This window comes from Engraulis encrasicolus, chromosome 2 (genome assembly GCF_034702125.1).
Source record: "Engraulis encrasicolus isolate BLACKSEA-1 chromosome 2, IST_EnEncr_1.0, whole genome shotgun sequence".
In the NCBI taxonomy this organism is placed as follows: Eukaryota; Metazoa; Chordata; class Actinopteri; order Clupeiformes; family Engraulidae; genus Engraulis; species Engraulis encrasicolus.
Genome location: NC_085858.1, coordinates 17566235 through 17586234, shown reverse-complemented (window position 1 = coordinate 17586234; position 20000 = coordinate 17566235). Strand labels below are relative to the sequence as shown.

At 47.4% G+C, this 20000-nt stretch overlaps 1 protein-coding gene across 5 annotated transcripts in view; it reads left to right on the top strand.

The window, feature by feature from the left end:
• The window catches only part of tnrc6c1 (trinucleotide repeat containing adaptor 6C1), a 74979-nt gene that overhangs the window by 18489 nt on the left and 36490 nt on the right, over positions 1-20000 (top strand). For 4 of the 5 annotated variants that reach the window (XM_063223569.1, XM_063223552.1, XM_063223543.1 and 1 more), the window contains exons 3-4: positions 24-45; positions 19097-19546. In XM_063223569.1, the coding sequence (XP_063079639.1) occupies positions 24-45; positions 19097-19546 (472 nt within the window). The remainder of the gene's footprint in view (positions 1-23; positions 46-19096; positions 19547-20000) is intronic. The other variant, XM_063223560.1, reaches the window with a different exon arrangement.

Below are 20000 nucleotides of genomic sequence, written 5' to 3'. Positions count from 1 at the left end.
TTCTCCCTCTCTTCCATTTTTAGGCTGCTGAACAGAAAACCAAAGGTGAGTCCCGAACTTTTGATGCTTGAAATGATCAGCCCACACCCACATCCACCCCCTTTTCCCCCAGCCTCCATGGTCCCCTCTCCACCACACACACACACACACACACAAACACACACACACGGTTAGGCGAGACGAGATGAGCGAGAGAAGGCCTAGCGGCAAATGGGAGGCAGGGAGGGAGGTAGTCTGCCTGAAAGGAACTGAAAATAAATTGGATGGCTCATCAAGCCAAGCCAGCTACGGAGCCCCGGAGGGCACAAACACACTGCCATGTTTAACTGCATGTTAAAGAGGGGGACGACGTGTGTGTGTGTGTGTGTGTGTGTGTGTGTGTGTGTGTGTGTTTGTGTGTGTGCGTGCGTGCGTGCGTGCGTGCGTGCGTGCGTGCGTGCGTGCGTGCGTGCGTGTGTGGAGGGGGGTGTTGTGGGTGTGGGTGTGCAATGCAAGTACACCCTTGTGATGGATGCGTATGGTAGAGTCCATTATGAGAGATGCTGATGATATGTGTTTCTGAAATGAGACGCATTGTGTGTGTGTGTGTGTGTGTGTGTGTGTGTGTGTGTGTGTGTGTGTGTGTGTGTGTGTGTGTGTGTGTGTGTGTGTGTGTGTGTGTGTGTGTGTGTGTGTGTGTGTGTGTGTGTGTGTGTGTGTGTGTGTGTGTGTGTTGTTTCATGGGAGACCTGCGCTCCTCTTTTCCACTGAGTGCTTTTCTTTTCTTTAAGGACCGCAAAAGGTGGGAACAAAAGTGTTTTTTTTTTAATTGAGCTACATACTGTAGTTGTATAGTAACTATAAAGACAAAGGCAAATGAAGCCACCACAAATATCCACTGCGGGCTGCACTGTGTGGACTGCATGCCCACTTAAGACTTTAAATAGAAGCGAAGAAGAGGCGACACAGAGGAAAAGGGAACGTAAGATGTCATAAAAACGAGAGCTAAGGTGCGAAAGTGAGGCTGATCCTCCCCCACCCACCTGCTTTTGTCTTAAACTTGGCAGCGTTTACAGTCCTAACCCCTGCCGGACTTCTCTCTCTCTCTCTCTCTCTCTCTCTCTCTCGCTCTCGCTCTCGCTCTCTCTCTCTCTCTCTCTCTCTCTCTCTCTCTCTCTCTCTCGCTCTCGCTCTCGCTCTCGCTCTCGCTCTCTGTCTCTCTTTCTCTCTCTCTCTCTCTCTCTCTCTCTCTCTCTCTCTCTCTCTCTCTCTCTCTCTCTCTCTCTCTCTCTCTCTCTCTCTCTCTCTCTCTCTCTCATCCGTTGGCAGCATTTATAGTCCGAGCCCCTGGGGGTCTGAGTACATCTCCCTCTTTCTCTCCATTTCTCCATCTCTCCACCTCTCCACCTCTGGTCCGCGTTGGCCTGTTGAGTGTCCGCAGTGGGGGCGGCGGTGGCATTGAAGCCGGGCCACAGGGGTGCTATTAGGGCCAGTGCAGCAGGCGGCTCCCCCTGGGCAGGTAGATTTAGAAGCTGGCACCATGACAGGAGCCAAGTCACTACTACCAGCAGCCCCCAAGCTCATTATCGCATGTTTACACACCAAGAGCTACTAAAGCTGTGAAGTCGTTAAAAGGCACCTCGCTTTAAAAATATATATTCTGATATTTGTTTGTGTGATGTAAAACATTGAAATGTTTGATCTTGTTTAGCAATCTGAAGGAGCGGATGGTTTACACCAAAGGGCTTCTACTGCTTGTTGAGGTCATTGAAGGACTTCCAAAGAGCATGTCTACGATTTCTGTTTTAATTTATTTTATGAATTTGAAAGAGTCTATGTTTTGATGGCTTGCCAGTTGTCTGCAACCAAGTAATGAAAGCAGCTCAGAGAGCATCCCTTGTGCACTTATGCAAAGCAGAACATTTCAACGTTCAGTCTGCTTGTCAATTTGTAGGAGGCTTCATTTCAGTTGGTTTCCAGTTACCTGCAACCAAACGCATATCTGTGTTCTCTTGTGTGACATGTTTTATAATGTAAATGCTATATCCTGCAACTGAATTTGAATGACAGGAACCTACATAACATTTTTGTCCACAATGGCAAAGTGCTGTAACTACACATTTTGTGAAAATTGAGTTTAGGCTGAAAGTGGTCTTTGTAACACCTCCTTTATCTTGTGACAAAGCCTTATGGTCCAAATGTGTTAGAGATATTGTTTTGTCAAATGTTCAGAGTAACCACAATAGCCAATCTAATACCAATACTTTTAAGGCATTTTTCTCAGTCTCATTGTTGGAGTAGTTAACACTTTGCCTTTGTAGGGCAGTATAGGTTGCCAGTGGTCTGCAGCCAGGCAAGTGAACTTGTTCACATGGTGACTTCTCTGCAGCCTTGCACGTTCCTCATGCTGCCATACTTGACACTCACTCCACCTGTCACTCATGTAGAAAAACAATTACTTCTGTTGTTCTCTAAGCTCAAGTTGCTAGGAGTATGCTATAAGTCTGGTAACAGCACGTGTTGTTGGAACCACAGCATTAGCCAAAGGAACTGCTTGGCCTTTTCCGGGGCAGACTACACGAGTCCGTCCAGCCAATCAAAACTTGAGACCTGCATGAGGCTTAAGTGTCTTCCTGAGGCAAATGTAATCATGTAATGTAGAAATACACACATGTGCGCACGCACACACACATGCACACACACACTCTCTCTCTCACTTTTACTCTCTCTCACTCTCTCTTACACACACAAACACCTAGAGTCATGATCTCTCCTTCGTTCTTGGCCGTCCCTACCCACTGATTCATGAAGCACTTCATATAGAGAGGAATAAACAATGACCTTGGGCTTTGGGCTTCACTGGGGAGTCATGTGTCTCCTCTCCTCATGTGCTGCTGCTGCGTCTGCTGCTGCGTCTGTCCAGGGTCGTTTCCAGTAAGTTCCGTGAGGCCACACGTGGGGAAGGGCCAGTTGGCTTGTGTCCAGAAAAGGTTTCCTAATCGCTCTGCATTCTCGCTCATGTGTGCGTATGCGTGTGTGTGTGTTTGAGCCTTTGTCTCACAGGCCACCCAGCTCAGATGCTTTAAACCAAATGAACTTACAAAAGAGGAGATATGCCAGCTAACAGATGAGGAGAGGACCACAGAGTAAGCAAAGGTAGAATGAAGTTAGAGCAGCAAAGCTAAAGGGGGCAGTATTGGTGGGTGGAGGTTACCTTTTGTTAGAAAGGAAAGCTGAAACTTCCCAAGCTTCGAAATCCTCTTTAATGAAAAGCGTTTACATGCCTTTTTACAGACTTTCTCTTCCCAACCAAACTTGGATTTGAGGGATGTTGGGTCTTGGTTATCTACTGTAAATGTTTCTGTCTGACCCCTGACTGGACACCAATGCATTGGATTTGGTGCATTTTGATCAAATGGCACCAAGTTTTGTGCATTTCGATCAGAGTACACCCTCAAACGTTGAGTTTTGGAACCAGGTGTGTTCTTGCCGTTTACCCGACAGAGCAAGTTGCTATGCTATTAGCCTGGGAAATGCCATGCTGCTTTGCACAATTGTTTCGATCGGAAAGGCAGCATGGATGCCATGACAAAGCGCTAGCCTGAGTTAGGGAGCCAATCTGAGGAGTGGAAAGATGATGACATGCATTACTCGACAAATTAAAGCTTGTAGGTTGTTTGAATACAACTGACAGGATTGCCTATGGGCTACGTACAGTATGCCACATGATAGCCTACATTCATAACCCCCACGAGAAATCATACGAGCCATGGGTGGAAGTGTTGGGATTGGTAAGAGTGGGATTCGAACCTGCAACCCTCTGAATTTAAGAGCTCCTCCCTAACCTTGTGCCCTGCCCTTTCTTATAAGGCAGTCTCGCGGGTGTGCAATGGGAGAGTGCCTTATGTAGTCTTTTAACTCGTCATCGTTGAGTGGAAAAGCCAGGGCCACGTGTAAGCGGACCCCATAACATGGCGCGCAGTGGTGCAGTGAGGAGGAAGAAGAGGGGGCTGATGGGAAAAGGCCACGTTGTAAGACTACACTGTCCTCTCCAGCACACACACACACACACACACACACACACACTGAGGAGATCCCCATTAAGGGGAAGGAAAAAAGGGAGAAATGAAAATAGAGAGCGAGAGAGAGACTGACAGACACAGAGAGAGAGACAGAGTAAACGAGAAAGAGCCATCATAGGAAGAAAGACCAAAAGGGAGCAAAAAGAAAGAGAGCAGTAGAAGGAAACCGTGTGAGACAGGAGAGGGGGAAAAAACATGAATGGAGCGAGCCGATTCGATGCAGTGTTGCAGATTAGCGAGAGAAGAGGGGAGGAAATGTTTTTGCCAAGCCAGAGGCACAGGCTCTGGAGGCATTAGAGCGAAGTGGAGAGCGTTGGGGGAGCTGGAATAGCAGCACAGCCCTGCACAGCCCTGCACAGCCCTGCGCAGCCCTGCGCAGCGCAGCGCAGCACAGCACAGCACAGCACAGCACAGCACAGCACAGCACAGCGCGATTTAGCTCTCTGCCTCACATGAAAGGCAGGCTGACTGGCTGGCGGGCGAGTGAGATGGCTGGCGGGCGAGTGAGATGGCTGGCGGGCTGGCGGGCGAGTGAGATGGCTGGCGGGCTGGCTGGGTGGCTGGCTGCTGTTGCAATTGATGGAGACACAGAGAGGCAAAATAAAAGGAAATGCAAACAGCAAACCCTAACCGGAGAGAGAGAGAGACATGAATGACTGAAAACAAGAGAGATGTAATGAGAGAGAGACAGATAGACAGGAGATGGAGAACAAGGTAGAAAGATAAAAGCTTGGGAGAGATCTATGGCTTGAGGCAATGAGTGCGAGAGGCAGGAAGAACACACGATGGATAGAAACTAGATAGATAGAGAGTGAAAGTGGAGAGTGAGAGTGAAAGTGGAAAGTGAGAGTGAGAGAGAGAGTGTGTGTGAGAGAGAGAGAAGGAGAGAAACTCTGGTTTCCTGCGGGTTCAGTCTGGGGGCTTTGGCAGTGTGACCGCCCAGGGGGCCATAGAAGGATTTTTTCCCCTCTATCTCTCGCGCTCACACTCTCTCTCTCTCTCACTCTCACTTTCTTTCTCTCTCTCTTTGTCTGTCTTTCTCTCTTTCACCTTCACTGTCTCCTTCACCATATTTCACTCTCTTCATTCGCTCAGTCTCTGACACTTTGTGTCACCCTCTTTCTTGTGCCCTCTCTCTCTCTCTCTCTCTCTCTCTCTCTCTCTCTCTCTCTCTCTCTCTCTCTCTCTCTCTCTCTCTCTCTCTCTCTCTCTCTCTCTCTCATTTCACCAAACTAAAAAAAAGCAGTCCCCACACACAGCCACCCCCACTGTGGGAATACACACACACACACACACACACACACACACACACACACACACACACCACACACACACACACACACACACACACACACACACACACACACACACACACACACACACACACACACACACACACACACACCACACACAGCGGGGTCTATTACGGGAAAGCGCCTCATCCCTCAGTAATGCAGAAGCAGGCTGCTCGGCCCCCCTTCTTTCCCTTTTGATGTTGTTAAACGCGTCCACGCGCTGCCCTAGATTCCCTTGTCTGTGTGTGTGTCGTGTGTGCACGAGTGTGTTGGAGGAAGGTTGGGATGAGGAGTAGCATGGTCTGAAAATATTTATATATACTAAGTACTTATCCTTGCTTTTTTACTTCAGTGTATACATGTATGTGACCATGTGTGCCTGTATATATGACCTTGCATGTGTGTGCGTGTGTGCATGTGTGCATGTGTTTGAGCTTGCGTGTGTGCATGTTTGTGAACTTGCGTGTGTGTGTGTGTGTGTGTGTGCGTGTGCGTGTGCGTGTGCGTGTGCGTGTGTGTGTGTGTGTGTGTGTGTGTGTGTGTGTGTGTGTGTGTGTGTGTGTGTGTGTGTGTGTGTGTGTGTGTGTGTGTGTGTGTGTGCGTGCATATGTGTGTTTGTGGCATGTGTGTGTATATGTGCGTGCATGTGTGTGTTTTTGGCGTGTGTGTGTGTGTGCGTGCATGTGTGTGTTTTTGGCATCTGTTTTTGTCTCTCATGCACACATCACACATGCACACACACACACAAAATGTTTTCTCTGTCTCATATTACAGTCATACCCACATCGACAATGTTTGCTCTGACACTGAAGTCATACTCACTCATTTAACACCCACATGAATCAGTGAGTGCCAGTGTCAACACTAATGCATGCATATATTGAGCAGAGGAAAGGCTGGTTTTGGTACTCTGTACAGAATATTGTCAACAGTCATTGGCATTGATGGCTAATGCGCCATTGATTCAATTACACCCTATGGGCATCAAAAGGGCCAGCCAGCCATCAGTATTGTTTGTGCAGCCAGCCAGTGGGCTTTTAAAAGCTGGCAGTCATAGTCAGGGCAAGAGCAATGTACAGCTCCAGGCCACTTTATTAGAATAGCATGAACAAGTTGATTTATTTCCATAATTCCATCAATAATGTTAAACTGTCATGGATTATAGATTCATGGCCCAGTTTTTTTAACTATTCCAATCATTAAATTGTTTATTTTTTACATATTTTGGTCTTCCAGCTCAAAAAACCCATGAATTGGGGAATTCGCATCATTAGAATATTGTAATAAAATCACAATTTTCTTCATCAAAATTCGTTTCACATCAGTGCACATCAAATCAGTTGAAATTTGGTACTTTCTACATAACATGCAATGTTCAATACTTGGTTAGGACTCTCTCTGTCTTAATAACGGCCATGATGCGTTTAACATTGAAGTCAATGGCAGAAACAGTGCATGGGAGTAATGGAAGCCCAGATATCCTTGATGCTTTGCTGTCAGCTGTTCTTGTTTGCTGACCTGGTGTCCCACACTTCACTCTTCAATATACCCTGTAGATTTCCATGCCACGTTTTGGCGCTAACTCACCAGTTTAATTCTAAATCACCAGAAATGAAACCCCATTGAAAATGAATGGATGTTCAGTAGAGGTCTTATAGCCTGGTTCTCACGCAGACCCTTCGTGCTCCGTGCATCTTCGTAAAATTTCGTGAGCTGGTACGAGGGTCTGGAAATCTTAGACAAGCCTGAACGGAAGCATCCAGACCCTCCGAAGGGGGGAATGATGGGAAAGGTTTGAGAGCCAGTGCCTTAATTTATGGTGCTCCCAGGTGCTCTGACCTCCCTGGACCAGTACCACCCCCCCTGGGAATACATGGTCTTCTGTGTTGGCTATTGAATGTAGGTCATACGTATGCAGTGCACTATCTGGTCCACTTCCATTTTGGAAGCCCCACTCTGTGCTGAAGTTAGCAAGCAAGTGAGTGGTGGTGGTGGGATGGGCGACTGCGGGGGTGTGAACTCCAGCAGGGGTGAAGGTGAGGTGAGAGACTACTGCTGCTACTGGGGGTGTTTCTGCTACTGCTTCTGGGGGTGTTGCTGCTGCTGGGGGTGGTATGATGGTGGTATGTGGTGGTGGTGGGTGGTGTGTTGGTCTGTGGTGGGGGTCGAAGAGGATGCAGTGCTGCCATATGGGTCACTTCCACATTGGGATTGCGCTGGAATGCTGATGACAGGAGGTGGAGGTGGGGGTGGGTGAGGGGGGCAGCGGTGGTGAGCATGAGTTTGTCTAAGTGTGTGTGTTGCTGGGTAGAACTTGGCGTGCGTGCGTGCGTGCGTGCGTGCGTGCGTGCGTGCGTGCATGTGTGTATGTTAACAGTGTGTTCTGAGTGAATGGGGAAGGGAGGTTGGGGTGGAGATGACAGGCTGATGTGGTGGGGACAGACAGCCTCCAACTGGGGGAGGTATTTATAGACCTCTAAAGGGCCCACACTGGGATCTCTTTCTTTCTTTCTTTCTTTCTTTCTTTCTTTCTTTCTTTCTTTCTTTCTTTCTTTCTTTCTTTCTTTCTTTCTTTCTTTCTTTCTTTCTTTCTTTCTTTCTTTCTTTCTTTCTTTCTTTTCTCTGTCTCTCTCTCTCTCTCTCTCTCTCTCTCTCTCTCTCTCTCTCTCTCTCTCTCTCTCCTTCCCATCTCCCCGGCCTAGTCTTCCTGCCTTGTGCTATTCTCTTTCACTCTCTCCCTCCGTTTCTCAGACTCTTCTCAGTCTCTCCCATGGTCTCTCCCATATCTCAGTCTCTCCCATATCTTACTCCACTTTCTCTCTCTTCTGTTTTCCTCGCTCTCGCTCTCTTGCTCTCACTCTCTCTCTGTCTCCTTGTCTGTGGATATTCTCCTCCCTTTCTTTTGTCTGTCCATGGGGTGGAGGGAGTGTTGACAGCCCGAAGAATGGCAGGAAAAGTGAGTGAGAGTTGAACAGGTTCATTCTGTTTGAGCTGCTATCACAGCCCCCACTCATCACCCCCTCCTATATGGACACACACACACACACACACACACACACACACACACACACACACACACACACACACACACACACACACACACACACACACACACACACACACACACACACACACACACACACACCTAGACGCACAACGAACACATAAAACACACAGTACAGGTTCACATATTCACACACTGTCATGCCTCTAGTTTAACTACCGTATGTGACAGATTCCTGGAAGTTCACATCACCATGAACATTAACATTTGCAATCAACTTGAATCCGTCTTAAATTCCTCCCTATTTGCCCCACTTAATCATAGTCACATTCAATAATATTCATATTCTAACATTCATACTCTGTTCATTTCTTTCAAATGTATGTGTTCATGGGCTTGCATATATTCCCTATCTTGAGCATGTATTCATTCAGAAAACCAGAGAGGCATGAAACATAACCCTTCACGTTAGCTTTGGTAGCAGTAGCAGTAGTAGAAGCTAGACCCTAAAGCCTTGCGAGAAAAAATACTTTTTTGCATAAGCAGCAGGCTTTGATGAGGCAAGCGAGTGAGCGCCGGGCTCCTTAAATAATGGCCTGTTTAAACCGCGCTAAGCAAAGCAATGTGGCCTTGCATTATAATTGGGTGCTGTGCTGGGCCGACCGCTGGCGTGTGTACGTGTGCATGTGTGTGTGTGTGTGTGTGTGTGTGTGTGTGGTGTTGCGTGTGTGCCATGTTTTGTGTGTGTGTGGCGTGTTTGCGTGCGTGGCGTGTTTTGTGCAGTGCTTTGGTATTTGTGACTGTGGGCTGAACCGCCTGGCTCGCTGGCTGGCTTGCGATCTGTCATACTTCAGGGTTCCAAGGCCGGCCCCGCATGCAAGGAGAGGATCAGCTTTAAGGGGGCGGATTATTGAAGCAACACTAAGCAGGTTTTTGTTTCCTCTCCTTTGGTCACCCTACACTACAGGTTAGAAGTGTAACATTGCCTCATTTGTGCCGCAGCTAGACGACCCGTTTTTTTTTTCAAAACGTACTGTACTTAGTGCATTGCTTTCTGTCGTACGGTACATCAGGGCTCCAAGGCTGGCATGCAAGTAGGGGATCGGCTTTAACGGGTGGATTATTGAAGCAATACTAAGCAGTTTCTCTCTCTCTCCTTTGGTCAATGCACAGTACTGTACAGGTTGGAAGTGTAGCATTTCCTCATTTGAACTGCAGGTAGACACTTGGTCCTATACACTGTGGAAACAAACTGAGGACACAAAAGTGTTTTTCACCTGGAACCATTGCACTTATAATAGCCTAAACCTACTGCAACCTTAAAACAAATCAACCTCTGTTACTATTTTTTTGTTTTGTTTTATTCTCTCCTTTGGTTACCATACACTGCAGGTTAGAAGGGTGTTAATGCCTCATTTGAGCTGACAATCTTTTTGTCAAAGCATACTCACCTTTAACTTATAAAGGGTTGCAGAGCAAACACAAGGGCCTTTCACCCCTTCAGAAGTTGATGAACCGTTGAACTGATTTTTGGAGGCATTATTTTTATTTCAACTCCAAAGATAAGGCCCCTGTTATACATTTGCTTTTAACATAATGACAATGACCAAGTCCTAATTTATTCGTAAAGGCATCGTGTTTTATCATACTTGTGTAGTACTATGGTATTGAAGTCCTCTCAATGATTAGCACTAGGGGTGTAAATAATAATCGAAATGTATCGATGCATCGATCCTACGGCTGACGATTTAATCGAATCGTATCGTAATCGTGGGGCATTCTTAAGAATTGAAAATAACCAAATTGCTGTCCCCTGTCCAATGCACTAGCTCCATAACATCATAGGAGTCGAAAAGTAATTGGGGAAAAGTCTGATCAAATTGTATCGTATCGTGGGGAATTCTTAAGTATCGAAAAATAATCGAATCCCTGCTTTAAGAAATAGATAGCGTACCATATTGTCATGGAGGTTGTGATTTACACCCCTAACTAGCACAGCATTCCACTGGTGGAACAGTGGACATTATGAGGCCACAAAAAACATACTGTTGCATTAAAATAAATGCATCATTTAATTTAATGTCTGTTACTATTACTCCCCTGCTTTTTTAACTTAACCCACCACTGCTCTACTCACAGATGTCACTGGCCCAGAGGCATTTACTTGTGGCTACGTGTTGTGCATTTTGAAGGCAGCTGCTTATTGGCAGTGGACTGAAGTGTCACGTCGGGTTTTCTTTATTAGCGTATGACATGTTAACAGTAGCTCGAGTAGTAATATGGGAAGTGAACTGAGGATCTTGAGCAGTAATGTTTATGGACTGTGAATTGAACCTCTTGAGTAGTATTTAGGATTGAGTAGCGATGTGTAGTGTGAATTGAGGATCTTGAGCAGTAATGAGGACTTATTAGCTTTATGGACTGTGAATTGAACCTCTTGAGTAGTATTGAGGATTGAGTAGTGATGTGGAGTATGAATTGAGGATCTTGTCGGTGTGTGTGTTTAATGGTGTGTTGTTATTGAGGAGATAGCAGATGGAGTGAGTGTCTGCCCTCATGAATGGGAGGCTGAGGTGAGCTGGGCTGGACGCCACACCGCACAGCCCCACAACAACATCAGGATGAGGCTGATAGGGCGAGAGTGGAGAAGTTTCCATAGCAACAGCTCTCTCTCTCTCTCTCTCTCTCTCTCTCTCTCTCTCTGGTCTCTTTATCTCTGCCTCGGTCTGCCTCTTTCTCTCTTCATCTCATGTCTCATTCTCTGTCTCTCTATCGAGACGGATCCTGCTGTCTACGATCTCCTGTCTCTCCTCATCAAAACAGCATGTTGTGAACATGTGAGAAGCACAGACACTGACACAAGCCACACCAGGCCATCTTTCAGGCCTAAGAATACTAGAAATATCTGTTTGCTGTCAGTGGTGAACAGACACAAACGGTTATCATGTATTGCACAAACAAATAAATCAAACCTGACGCATATCATGGAGAAAACGAGGTGATGTCGAGGCACCTTGATGGCGAATCAAGCCCGAGGCTGCATCCAACAGAGCTCAGCGCCTCCCTCACTCACTCAGTAACTAATTCAACACCTCTGACAAGTGAAATTGTTCAGTGGCGGCAGAACGGACAGGAAGTCGATCCAAATCAATCGACCAATCAAACCAAGGCCCCCGCAGCTGCTACAGTGCCACAGTGAACACCACGCGTTCCATCCTGTTCCATCCAGTTATCACGCTCGCTGCCTGCCGTGTTGCTGCCTGTGCAGGGCCACTGGCAGCTTTGCCTGGGCCTGGAAAAAAACCCATTCATCACCTTAAAGTATACAATGTAATGGGTACCGAATTTGGGCCCGGCACAAGTGACCTGTATGTTGCCCACTGTTAGCGGGCCTGTCTGCCTGTGTGGCCTTGTGAGTCTGTCCTGTCCGTTAGCTGCTTGAGTCAGTGTGGGTGCAGTTGAAGGGGAGCATGGAGAGCAATCGGTGAGGACGCGCCCACAGGAATGCACACTCAGCACATTCCAGACCCCAAGGGGACCCCTAGGGATCTCACTTTCTCTACCACACACACACACACACACACACACACACACACACACACACACACACACACACACACACACACACACACACACACACACACACACACACACACACACACACACACACACACACACACACACACACACACACACACAGAGTCAGCACCTCACAATTTACCAAGGGGTCTCACTGTCTCTACACATAGACAGTCAGTCAGACAGACAGGCAGGGGGAGAGAGAGGCCCTTACAATTTACCAGGGAGGCCCAAGAGGTTTTGCTGACTCAACACCCACAGACAGAGAGAGAGAAAAAGAGGGACACAGATGCATTGAGAGGGAGAGACGGAGAGACTGACCCTTGCAATTGGGCCTCTGGGGTGTCCTTGGTGTTCTGGGGTGTTCTGCATGAATTTGGCACACTGTGGAAATCGCAACCCAAGGATAAACTAGATGTTGAAGTTTTCGTTTTGTTTTTTGTTGTTGGTATTTATTGACTCGTATTTATTTTGTTGTTAAGAATTTGCATATTGTGTGAAATATGGCATGAACAGAATGATTATGATGTGCTGCTCTGGTGCAGACTGTTTATGTCATGCTCCGATGAACACCGTCACTGAGTTTTGTAACAGATGGGACAGAAGTGATAAAATTTCGAAAATTCGTTTGACCTCCCTCGTAGTATTTTAACACCGAATTTATTTTTTGTAACATTTGTATGTGAGTGTGTGTGTTTTTGTGTTTTATTGTTTGTTATTATTGTGTGTTATGCATGCACATGCTGAGTGCTTTTTTGGCTGTGCAGCAGCTGCTGTCGTCGTTGCCTGAGGCGTGTGTTTGTATTTGTGTTAGTGTTTGATGTTGTGGTAGTGTGGGAGGCAAGAGGGAAGGGGGTGGGGTTTGGTTTGGCTCAGCTCGGCTCATCACCCCTTCCTATTCCAGACCCAGAAATTACATTCCACCACTCTTCCTAAAAGTCAGCATGTTGGAATTGTACTGTTTATCAACACAAGACATTCTCAAAGCAACTACTGCACATCTTGCAGTCATAGAACTCACCTATATACTTGCTTATAATCTATCTTCTTGCACCCCTCATGCATATTAATGCCTAATTAGTCACATCTGATCACACTGCCCTATTTATTTGTGCATAATTTACTATGTTGGTTCTGCTACACTGTATGGATAATCTGTGAGACATACTGTAGCCTATAAACAGTAGCGCACTCTCTGCTCCTTGCACTTCTGATAAGATGCTAAACCACATGTATTTTTTACTCTCTACTGTATACATAAAGTTGACTTTATTGTAATCTAATATGGGGAACCAACCATGCATTGTACGGTCACGGTGTTGATATAGCATTGCTTTACCAAAAGGACCGTTTCACCAGTTCAATTGTCAGGTCTCTGCGTTAGCTTAGCCATGTGTATTTATGTGCTTTTTTTGCATGTGTATATTACATGCATGCTTATCCCCTTGAACTCTACCTCACGAGCAGGTTAAGCCCCTTTCTGGAAAACCCCACACCTCTTGAACCTTGAGCCTTGTCTTGTTGCTGGGCAGAAATGGTGGTGGTGGTGAGTTGTATTGCCTTTCACTCGCTCCAGTAAGCCTCCAGTGGACCTTTTCAGGCCTAGATGACCTTTCAGCTCGTCTATCTCAGGGGTCAAAGTCAAGGGAGGACATGGACTCAACTCAAGGTTCAGACTCAACGCTGGCCTCGAGACTTAACCCCCACAGGGCTACTACGGCTGCGGTGCAGTATGTAGGGACAAGAGCTACCGACCAATCGGGAACCAGAATGGGTCTGATTGACAGCTTACAAGGGAAGGAGAAAGACTGTGGGGGAGAAGAATGTGAAAGATGGTGTGGACTGGGAGAGGGGGAACAGGCAGGAGGGGGAAATGGGGGAGAGAGAGAGAGAGAGAGAGAGAGAGAGAGAGAGAGAGAGAGAGAGAGAGAGGAGAGAGAGAGAGAGAGAGAGAGAGAGAGAGAGAGAGAGAGAGAGAGAGAGAGAGAGAGAAGAGAGAGAGAGAGGAGAGAGAGAGAGAGAGAGAGAGAGAGAGAGAGAGAGAGAGAGAGAGAGGAGAGAGAGGAGAGGAGAGAGAGAGAGAGGAGAGAGAGAGAGAGAGAGAGAGAGAGAGAGAGAGAGAGAGAGAGAGAGAGAGAGAGAGAGAGAGAGAGAGAAGCTGCATATTATGGAAAAGAAGGATAAGAATGACACGCCAGAAGACAGATGACTGGAGGAAGACTTGCATGTAATGGAGTGTGCGCACCAGATATCGAGAGAAGCGGGAAGAAATGGAGTGTGGGGGGGAGAAAAAAAGTGAGGAATAGTGAGAGGGAGACAGAAAGCGAGAGATGACGAGTGAGAGAGACAGATAGGAGTGAGAGTGAGAGGAAGAGTGTGGGTAAGGAGAGAGAGCGGGAGAGAGGGGGGGGGGTAAGGAGAGAGAAAGAGAGCGAGAGAGAGAGAAAGAGAGAGAGAGAGAGAGAGATCGCTCCTCCCCCCGCTGGCCAGTGCAGCGGATGGCTGGCAGGCAGAGCTGGAATTAATCAGGGATTTGGCGTCACTGAGTGCAGCTCGCACGGAGGCTGCGCGGCAGGACTCCCCTATTGAGAGAGAGAGAGAGAGAGAGAGAAAGAGAGACGGAGGGAGAGAGAGAGAGAGAGAGAGAGAGAGAGAGACGGAGGGAGAGAGAGACGGAGGGAGAGAGAGGGAATGAGGAAGAGACCGAACGAGAGAGGGAGGGAGGGAGGGAGGGAGGAGGGAAAGAAGGCTAGACTGAGAGTGTGTTGAAGGGAGGAAAGAAGTGGTGAGGAAGAAGAGATTGGAGAGAGAGAGAGAATGAGTGCAGGAGAGAGGGAGGGAAAGAAGGCTAGACTGGGCGAGTGGAAGGGAGAAGGGGAGGAAGGAAGAGAAAGGTAGAGGCCACGGCGGTGAAGGATTTGTTTTTGTGTGTATTCTTGTGTGTATGCGATTGAGAGAGAGGGAGAGCGGGAAAGTGTGTTCGTGTTCGTGTTCGTGTGTGTGCGTGTGTGTGCGTGTGTGCGTGTGTGTGTGTGTGTGTGTGTGAGTGAGTGCCCGTGTCTGTCCATCTGTGTATATGTGTGTGTGGGTGTTCGTTCACATGTCTGTTGGAAAAAAAAATCCATATTTCTGTCTGAAGCCGACAGATTCTGTGTGTTTTTCTCTCTCCCCCTAAGTGGGCCTCTCTCGGCCTCTTATATAAGCGGTGCATGTTCACTCCGTCAGACCCGTCTCTTCCCACACAGAGAGGCCGTCTCACGTAAGCCAGATGTGTAGGTGGCTGAGGAGGAGGAGGAGGAGGAGGAGGAGGAGGCGGCGGAGGCGGCGGCCTTGGATCCTGTTAAAAACACACACCACACCACTCCGTTAAAGAGACAACACTCTAAGGAAATGAACTGTGCGCTGAATCTTAATGGCTCGCTTAGACAGCACGGCTGAACACGAGATGCACACATTCGCACAACACAGTTAAAACACATGACTCATATTAACGCACGCACGCACGCACACACACACACACACAGATAAACATATGACAGACAGACATGCATAGTGTGTACACCAGGGCTATTCAAATGGTGGATGGCAAGGTTCCGTCCACCCATGAGGTCAGAACAAAATGAAAACAAATATGTGTGCTATCTGTGGCCGGTCATAATTTGTGATCATGAACACTTGAGGTTGGGGGAGTCTCTCCTATGCGTTCACATGAGAGTGAAATCTGATCTAAAACAGTCTCATGAATTAGGATTCCCAACCGCCCCTTGAAATTCTGAATAGTCCCGTATTTAGAGATAAACGTACGGGTTCCGTATTGAGCTAAAACGGGACATGGGATGTAAAAATGTGTTAAAATGCAGGAAATTACATCTAAGAAATTCTTTTTTTTTTTTCAATTTTCTGGGGGAGGACATTGACAGTTGCCGACCCTATCATGATTCATAAGGCTTCTGAGAAATAAGGAAGCGCAAATATCTGTTCTGTCTAGAAAGCTATGCGCTTGTTATGGACGCTAAGCTCGTACGCCGTGCTGCACCGTGTTATGTAGATTATATGCTCGGCCCCTTTATTGGAAGAAATTTGAAAAACTGGCCCTCAGTGACTTTTAATTGAATACCCCTGGTGTACACATTAACACACACACACACACACACACACACACACACACACACACACACACACACACACACACACACACACACACACACACACACACACACACACACACACACACACACACACACACACACACACACACACACACACACACACTCACACACACACACACACACACACACACACACACTACAAATGCATACAACTTACACAACACAGAAAACCACAGGCTTAGGAGCTACTTTTTTACACTACACACACACACACACACACACACACACACACACACACACACACACACACACACACACACACACACACACACACACACACACACACACACACACACACACACACACACACACACACACACAAAAACGTGTCCCAAACGTGCATATGTCATGCATAGAGTGGAATGGAGTGGGAAAATACCGCCATGGTGTCATTGCTGGTTGTGTTTACAACTTCCCCCTCCAGCCCAATTCCAAAGTGACTGATTACAGGAGGATAGCCATGGCGCACTGTGACAACAAACTCCCAATGGTGCTTACTTATCGTACGCCTGATCTGTGTGTACATTTCTGGGCGCAACACTTCTACTATGACAACGAGATAATATGTGTGTCAGAAGAGGCATCCAGGAAATCTGTTGTGAGAGAGAATTTATGCAAAACTGCTGCTCTTTGTCTGCGAGGCATGGGTGCCGTCACATTCCACACATAGCTGGACTGGATGTTGTGCTAACATAGCACCTGTAGCGGTGTGAACTATGGTGCTTGCGTGCATACATGCTTGCGTGCGTGCGTGTGTGTGAGAAAAGGAAACGGTGTGGAATAGAGACGATGTGATTGCTGGTGGAGAATGGCATTGGTAACAATTGGTTATTATAAAATGATAATAGTGATTATGATTATTATATAATGATAATAGTGATTATGATTATTATATAATTATAGTTATTATGATGTTGTGTGTTGCACTGGAAGTGCCCAACAAGGCCAGCATGTGCCATAGTTTATGTTTGGTAATGGTGGTGGTGGTGGTAATGGTGGTGTTCTGGAGGCCACACAGTAGATTCCAAAGTCAGTATGTGGTACCCGTTGTGCTCGTTTCATGGAATGACAAAAACCAACAAAGGTCAGGTCGGCGTCTGCGCCTGCACTTTACACCCGTGTATTGCTTGATGTGTGCACTCCCAAAAAGTAGTAATCACTTGAGATAATGAATAAAACGAGGCGCACACAAGGCTTGTGTGAAAAAGTATATTGTAGCCGAAATTTTACAACAGAAGTCAGAGGTTAACTGGAGAAACAGACGTTTCGGACCTAGTCCATTCTCAATGTCTCAATATACTTTTTCACACAGGCCTTGTGCGCGCCTCCTCGTTTCATACACATTTCATATACAGTATATGCTTGTGCGGTTGTGGTGGTGGTTAATTTGTTGTGGGGCTATAGGTTTCATTGTGTGTGAGAGTGAGTGCGAGTGTGAGGGTGTACGAGGGAGTGAGCGTATGAGGGAGTGAGCGTATGAGGGAGTGAGCGTATGAGGGAGTGAGCGTACGAGGGAGTGAGTGTGAGTGTGAGAGAAAGAGAAAGAGAAAGAGAGAGAGAGAGAGAGCAGGAAGTGAGACATCTGCTCTCGGCAGGTGTAATGGGAGCGCTTATGTAAAGCTGTGGCAGCAGCCTCAGACAGGACCTCTCTACCCCCCCCTCTCTCTCCTCTCTCTGGTGTCGTCTTCCTGCCATGTTTGTGAGTGTGTGGTGTGACCCGTTTCCATTTCTCATCTGTCAGCAAGAATATACTCCGTCAGTCTCTCTCTCTCTCTGTAACGTCTCCTCTCACCTTCTCTTTTCCCTCATACTCTCATACACTGCCTTTCTCCAATGTAAACACAGAGAGATAGTCTTACATAAATACACATATTCTTACGTACCCAGACATAGAGTGTCAGTTTTAAACAGATGGGCATACTTGCACACGCACACGCACACACACTTTTCTCAATTCACACTCTGAGGTGGTCTGCGTGAGGCAAGTGATTTCCCTGTGTGTGTGTGTGTGTGTGTGTGTGTGTGTGCGTGTGCGTGAGTCTGTTATGTCGGTGACTGGTTATGTAATGCAGATCTGTGTGTATGCGTGTCTGGGGACTGGCGTTACTCAACTGGGGTGTGAAGATGTCTGCTCCCGTTTTAATAATGTAATCCCCCTACCCTCTTACCTTACAGGAGTCAAGTGAAACAAGCTCTGCTTTAGGGATGAAATAATGTGATTTTATTTATCATCCAACGTACACACATTACACACTATGAAACACACAAAAACAGAAGTGCCACCCACAATTAAACAATCACAGACAGACATAGAGTCAATCGTGCCATCAAATCAGTTGTCCCAGTTCAAATACTGTACTGGGACTGAAAGACTACCTGTTCTTTTATTTTGTTCTGTTAGAGAATACTGCGAGATTATTTCTTGGTGTAAATGGGTGATTGATTATTCCACTATGAGTTTGAAGGCATCAGCCATAGATTTAACCTCCTCAGAAGACAGGTGCACACAGGAGATGCCTGCAGTCTAAACTTGGGGAAATAAAAAAACTCCTCCCACGCACTGCGCATTCCACACAAGATTTATTTGCAGCACGTTGGTCATAGGCCTTCATCTGGCTGCAGTAAAATAACCTGACTCGGGTCAACGACCGATGCGAAAGTAAATTTTTGCTGTGGAATGTACCGTGTACAAAACTGTCCCCATCTCCGCAACTGCTTTCCATGTTGGACACCCCTTCCTCCTTGCAGATCATTTCCCACTGTAGTAGCACCTTGTAGCTCAGAGCATGTAGGCTAACCCTTGTGTGTGTGTGTAGGCTAACCCTTGTGTGTGTGTGTGTGTGTGTGTGTGTGTGTGTGTGTGTGTGTGTGTGTCTGTGTCTGTGTCTGTGTCTGTGTCTGTGTCTGTGTCTGTGTCTGTGTCTGTGTCTGTGTCTGTGTGTGTGTGCGTGTGCGTGTGTGTGTGTCTACCTCTTTGTGTCTCCCCAGTGCCAGAGTCTGCCAAGCCCGGCGGCCCTGCCCCTCTCCCCCCCACCAGCCCTCCCGGGCCCCCCAGCAGTGGCACCAGTGGCAATGGCAAGCGCGCTCCCTCCTCATCCTCCTCCTCCGTCTCCTCCTCCTCCACCTGCCTCTCTAGCGCCACCCAGCAGCAGACGCAGACACAGCAGCAGCAGCAGTCCCAGCAGCAGCAGCAGCAGCAGTCGGCAGGCCCGAGATACCCGCCCCGAGAGGTGCCCCCGCGCTTCCGCCAGCACGAGCACAAGCAGCTACTGAAGCGTGGCCAGCCTCTGCCCCCCGGCACCCTGCCACTCGCCTCCGTGGCCCTGACTAACCAGTCGACCCAGGGACAGTCGGTGTCATCGTCCACCCAGCAGCCCTCTTCCAGCTCAGTCGCACAGCAGCAGACACCAGCAGCAGCCTCCAGCAAAGGTCAGCCAGGTCAGCCCTCCTCATCTCACCTCTCCTCATCTCACCTCTCCTACTCAGCCCTGCTCCCCTCTTTACCTCCCCTCTCACCTTCACATAACTTCCTGCAGGTGAAGTTCCACTTAATTTGTACTGTTTCTCTTTCATTATGTAGTTACACAGCACCTAATCTATGAAAGTGAAAGCCCACCTGGGAAACTCCCATTGTCATAGTGACACAGCACTCCACAGCACACAGTGCTCACTGCACACAACGAAATTACATTTATGCCTCATCCGTGCAAGGGGGCAGTGCCAAACGGTGCCCCAAGGGAGCATGTTTTGTTCATTGTTTGTTTTTTGTTCATTACTTTGTATACGGTCAATAAACTCAAGCGAAATGAGCACTAGATGGACACATGCATGCTAACTTGACACACTGAGAATGGACATTTTTTTTTCTATTTTTGTTCATCTCTGTACATCA